We start from the raw sequence: 6,000 nt of genomic DNA, 5'->3' as shown, positions 1-6,000 counted from the left end.
TTCATAAAACAGTGTTCAGTATGGAAGGACAAAGCAGCCAGGAATGCCTGCACATCTTGTGTTAACTGGTGACATGAGCCATCATTAATAAGACAGCAGCTCAAAAGTATAGTGATGACTGGTTATTCTTAACAGGTGAGTGTAGGGACGTCATTCTGTTGAAGTGTCTACAAGTCCATTTCAAAGCGCAGCTCCCTTTAATTCCCAGAGTCCCTTCTTTATTGAAATGAGTGTAGCAAGAATAACTAGGGGATATTTAATTGAAAACAATAAAGAAATGTCAGACTACGGAACTGTATTTGTAGGTAGGTTGCTAGGTAAGAAGAAATCAATAGGTATCAGGTTTCTTTAATTAACACCTAGATCAACATGGTGATTCATTTCTTGATGTCAGCAATTATTTGGAGAACGCTTATAACTCTTTAAGATGTTTTGAAAAAACAACCAACAAGGAGAATGTTAACACTATTTAAATATTGACAGCTTTAATGTCCTGCATTTTGCCAGAAAATATAGCCTCAAATGTACTTTGGAAGAGCACTTGAGACGTTAAAGATTAACATGAAATCAATCAATTAAGTAGCATATAATGCTAAAGTCGTTGCTGGAATGAGCTTCATGTGTTTGCACTGCATTGTTGTTTTTTTCTCAGAGTCTTAGATGTTTAGGTCAGGGTATTTTGGCTGCAGATTTAGACACGGACCTTGCAACTCTGTGGGCATATGATGCACAGAGGATGGCTGTTGGAAATCTGGGGAGCAAGCTGTGCAAATAAACAACGTGCCACCAAATATAAGGAAGAATCCTCCAAACCATCCCATAAAGAGTGCCTCCCCAAACTCCCACCTGGGGACAATGTCTGGAATCGTGTCGTCCCAAAATTCCTGCACAGTAACATAGGCAATCCAAGAAACGGGGGTCAAAGTTGTAAGTCCTGATATCCAGAAGAAAATCCCTCCGAGAAGCAGCAGCCGTTTCTTCAGTTCCTGCCTCCTTTCTCTGAACTTTAGACAGTTCAAACCTAGGCTTGAGGTCAAGAGGCCAAGAACTCCCAATCCATTGGCTAAAAACATCAAAATTCTTGATATCCTGAGCTCTGAAGGAAGAGACAAGAAGGAATCATACTCCTTACATTGTATTGCTCCCTCATCCTGGACTACACAAACGTGCCAGAGTCCCATGGTCCAGATCTCCAATTCGTTTAAGTCCAAGTTGAGGTTTTTCCACAAAGGCACATAGGTGGTGATACAAGATAAAATCCATCCAAACAAAGTGAATAAAAGTCCACCTAGTTGTATATTAGTCTTGCTTAATAAAGCCATTTCAGCAATGCACTTAAAAGCAGCAAAGATATTTTCCTCAGTTACAACTGCTATCTGTTGTGGCTGATGCTACAGTGTTCATCTTATTCCTTTGTTGCTTGCAATATAACCTTTTGGTATTAACCCCTTAGGAGCTCTGAAATGCTTTTTTGTTCTTCTCGAATATAAAGTTTCGTGTGGGGGCTACGTCCTCTGCCAGGACCATGAGTTAAGTTTGTGATAAGGATTTGATCTGTTACCTTTCAATTTGCTAAGTAAAATTATATCCCAATGCCGGATGATTACAAGCCTAAGGATGAACAAAGAAGGCTCTATGACCCCTCACCCTAAAACACAACAGAAATCATTGTGCTTCAATATGGATTAATTAGATTTTAAGTGGTGATAACAAAAACCAGCTCTGTCTGCAACAGGACTTCATTGTAATGGCTAAATTTGAGATTTCAGGGATGTAAGAAAAGGCCTTATGAGGTAAAGTAGACGGTGGTGTTTACCTATAATCCTTACTCTTTGTGTAAACTTCCTCTGAATTCATGATAGCCTCTTCTTGGCCATATGTTGTACCGCTATCATTGGGAACAGGCTTTGAGAAAATCTTTTTTTTTTTCCACTTTCATTCCAAATGCCTGAAAAATTATTTTTTACTCTTTGTGAAATGGATTGCTTCAAGATTAGATAAGTTTACAGAAATGCATATTTAAAGTTTTATATGATACATATATGTGGCTCATTTTCAGAGCATTTAGACACGCCTGTTTTGCTCTGCTTCTATGTGTTGTAGATAGGTTGCTGTCTGTTTATTGACTCTTGGAATGTTCCTATATGTTCAATAGGTTCCCTCTATTGAAACTATGTATGTCCCTATGTGCTGTAGATAGAACCCCCGCCCCCCCTTTGTTTATTGAAACTATGTATGTTCCCCTGTAACCCATCATGAGCTTTCTGGGAGGATGAGCTATAAATTAAAATAAATGAATAAACTTGTGTTTAAGTGCTTTGAAAATGAGCCCCACAGTGCACTGAAAAATCCCTAATGCCCGCATTAAAGGCCTAATCCCCAGATTAGCAGGGACATTCCTTTCTATGATAGCTTGTAACAAGTTTGAGAGCTACTCTGCTTAGGTTGATTAAGAAACTTAATTAAGCACTTAGCATGTGGTTAGCGAGTGGTATCATGCTATTATAGACATACATTACGGAGTTGCAGGGTATCTATTACTACATTTTTTAGAATTATTCACTGAGGGGGTATGGCATGGGCTGAGAGTGGGCATGATAGCATTTGCTAGCTAGCGTATTATACTTACCCCCTCTTCTATGAAACCACGCTAGCGGTTTTTAGTGCAGAGAGCTGCACTGAACTCAATGAGCTTCGGGAACTCAATGAGCGTCGGGAGTAACTAAAACACACTAGCATGGTTTTGTAGAAGAGGGGGTTAGTGTATGCTAATTGGCTAACAAATAGGAGGTAGTAAGTGGTTCCTTGTTAGCATCCTGGAGGTAGCGTGCACTGATAGTTGAATCTAATGGATTCTTGGCTGTAGGAATTTAAACTGAAATTGAATCATGATAAAACTAAATTAAAATTCTTGTGCAATCATTACTGTTAAGTCTTCTTGACTACTGTAATATCATCTAATTGTCATGTACTAAGAAAAATATTCAGACTCAAATTGAACAAACCACAACAAAGTTTCCAGTTTAAATACACACTCGTAAAACATGCTCAATGCCTTCACCCCTTATAAACATATAGCTACAAGCTAACTTCAAGCCAATACAGAATAGTGGGGAACACGCCTCAGATGTTGCAAAGCTAATGTAGCTTTGTAACTAGAAAGGAGAGCTTAAGTGATTGATTAGCTCCCTTTCAGCATTCTATCATAGGCGAGAAAAACCCCCTAAGGTTTGCTTGAAAAAACAAAGCTGATGTAACTGTTATCTTATCTTCTCTACTGAGTCAATAAACCACTGCTATTTTTTCTTCTGAGTCAATAAGCCTGGCATTTCATGATCTGTTGATCATTTCTTCAGGGCTCTGAAGTGTTAGCAACACATCGAGTACTCTCAAGTCTCTTTCCTGGGGGGTCTCTCCAATTACCGCCCCGGACATCCTATATTTGTGTATGATATTTTTGTTACCGACATGCATCACCTTACACTTATCCACGTTGAACCTCATTTGCCATGTCGCTGCCCATTCCTCGAGCATGGTTATATCACGTTGCAGATCTTCGCAATCCCCCTGTGTCTCCACTACTCTTAATAACTTCGTATCATCTGCAAATTTAATCACCTCACTCGTTGTACCAATTTCCAGATCATTTATAAATATGAGCACGGATCCAAGCACCGAACCATGCAGTACCCCACTGGTGACGCTCTTCCAGTCCAAGTATTGTCCATTTACCCCCACTCTCTGTTTCCTATCCGCCAGCCAGTTTTTAATCCATGTATTTCACCCTCAATTCCATGGCTCACAATTTTCCAAAGTAGTTGTTCATATGGAAACCTGTCAAACACCTTCTGAAAATCCAGATATACAATGTCTACTGGGTCACCCTTGTCTATCCCTGTTTACTCCCTCGAAGAAGTGCAGCAAAGTTTGTCAAGCAAGATCTTCCTTTGTTGGTGCCGTGCTGGCTGGTCCTTATCAGATCGTGTCCGTCAAGATGATCAATGATGCGGTCCTTTATCAATGCCTCTACCATCTTTCCAGGTACTGAGGTCAGACTCACCGGTCTGTATTTTCCCGGATCTCCCCACGAACCTTTTTTGAAGATCGGTGTAACATTCGCCACTTTCCAGTCTTCCGGAATCTTTCCTGATTTGATCAACAGATTGGCTATTAGTTGAAGCAGTTCAGCTATAGTCCCTTTCAGTTCCTTGATGACCCTCGGATAGATGTCATCCAGTCCAGGGGATTTATCACTCTTAAGCCTATCAATCTGCCTGCATACCTCTTCTAGACTGACCATCAACCCTGTCAGTTTCCCGTCTTCGTTTCCAGGGTATAGCCTGTTGGGTTCCGGTATGTTGTGTATATCCTCTTCAGTAAATACAGATGCAAAAAATGTGGTCAGTTTGTCGGCGATGGCTTTGTCCTCCTTTAGCACTCCCTTTATTCCATGGTCATCCAACGGTCCCACCGCTTCCTTCACGGGTCGTTTCCCCTTAATATATTGAAAGAACGGCTTGAAGTTTTTCGCCTCCTTCGCTATTTTTTCCTCGCAGTCTCATTTGGCCCCTTTTACCACCTGCAGCAGAATAACAGCTGAATACTAAATTAAATACAAAATATTTGTTTCAAAAACACCAATAATATTAGACAATCTGAGTTGAATCAGTGGTCTTACACAGTGAAGGGATTAAAATTCTCTATTTCCCAGTACTTCATACTTCTGTTTAGCAACAGAAATCACAAAAATCTTGTTTAAATTCTTCTGAAACATACTGTAGTTTAAAAACTCTTATGAATTTTCTTTTGAAATATGACTCCACAGTTATACCTTTAAAGTGCAAAACGCTTGCAGCTATGGTATATATATGTGAAAAGTTGATGCTCTGTTGCGGGAATTCCCCTTTTCATACTCCAAAAAGGTGCTCTCTCCACATCAGTTCCAAGGTCAACTCCCCCTCCCCCTCAAAACCCAATGAGTCACAGTTCCTTCCTACCACAACCAACAGATGTATGCATTACTATCATGGTTATTGTAGTTGTGATAACAGCACAGGTTTAATTTGCTGTAATAGAGGCATTCATGGTCTTTGCTGACTCATCTTGATGGTTCTTAACAGTGTTGGTATGCATATTGGAACATTCCTCAAAATAATCAAAAAGCAAAAACCCAATAACATTTTGTACAGGCTGTAAAGAGGGCAACCCATTCAGTCTGTTTCACCAATATTCCAGTGTTGGCCTTTTCCCAGAGTTAGTGACTATCAGTGCTTTATGGATTTATCAACTCACTATCCATACTCAGAAAAAAAAAAAAAAAAGGCTCAATATTCAAAGCAATTTAAGCAGTCAGAAGAGGTTTCTGCTGGCTTAAATTGCCCGTCGTTGCCCAACCACTAATATTCAGCGGCACTAATGCGGGGAGTGCTGTTGAATATCGCCTATGACCGGCCCCTAAAAATTGGGCCTCTAGGGGAAAACCAGGGGCAGTGTTGGAGAGGAGCCAGGACTTATGCAGCTTCTGGTATATTCTGCTGAGGCAAGCATACGCTAAGCAAGTGACTTTAGGACAGCTTAAAAACTGTCCTAAATTTACTCGCTTATCTCATGCTGAGTATTGGGCTGGGACCCATATAAAAAAATGTGCCTCTGCCTTCTGATCTCCCCTCTCCCTCACTGGTCAGCATTCCCCACCTCCTGGGCAGGCTAGGACACTCCCCCCCGGCTCATTCCTCTAGTGGCAGTTTCCTCAAAATGGCTGCCATGACCTCTCGTGGTACTATAAGAGGTCTTAGCTGCCATTTTGAGGGGTTCACTCTTGTCCCCGACACCATGCTAGACCACTAGGGAGATCAGGTATGCCTTGGGGGGACGGTGTTCCTATCATGAACAGGAGGTATGGGTGTATGTGTTTGAAGGAGGGCTCTACAGCACATCAAGGGTGGCAGGAGGATTGGGTCACTTCCCTCCCATTCTGTAAGGATCAAAAGAAACAAAAAG

General features: G+C 41.0%; 1 protein-coding gene across 1 annotated transcript; it reads right to left on the bottom strand.

Moving 5' to 3' along the window:
* Positions 1-656: 656 nt before the first annotated feature.
* LOC117366838 (putative claudin-24) lies at positions 657-1,322 on the bottom strand. The gene has a single exon (XM_033958786.1). It carries the CDS (start codon positions 1,320-1,322, stop codon positions 657-659), a length of 666 nt encoding a protein of 221 aa, XP_033814677.1.
* Between the last annotated feature and the right edge of the window lie 4,678 nt (positions 1,323-6,000).

This window comes from Geotrypetes seraphini, chromosome 1 (genome assembly GCF_902459505.1).
Source record: "Geotrypetes seraphini chromosome 1, aGeoSer1.1, whole genome shotgun sequence".
NCBI lineage: Eukaryota > Metazoa > Chordata > Amphibia > Gymnophiona > Dermophiidae > Geotrypetes > Geotrypetes seraphini.
The sequence above is the reverse complement of the archived record's forward strand: the minus strand, read 5'-3'. Positions and strand labels throughout refer to the sequence as shown.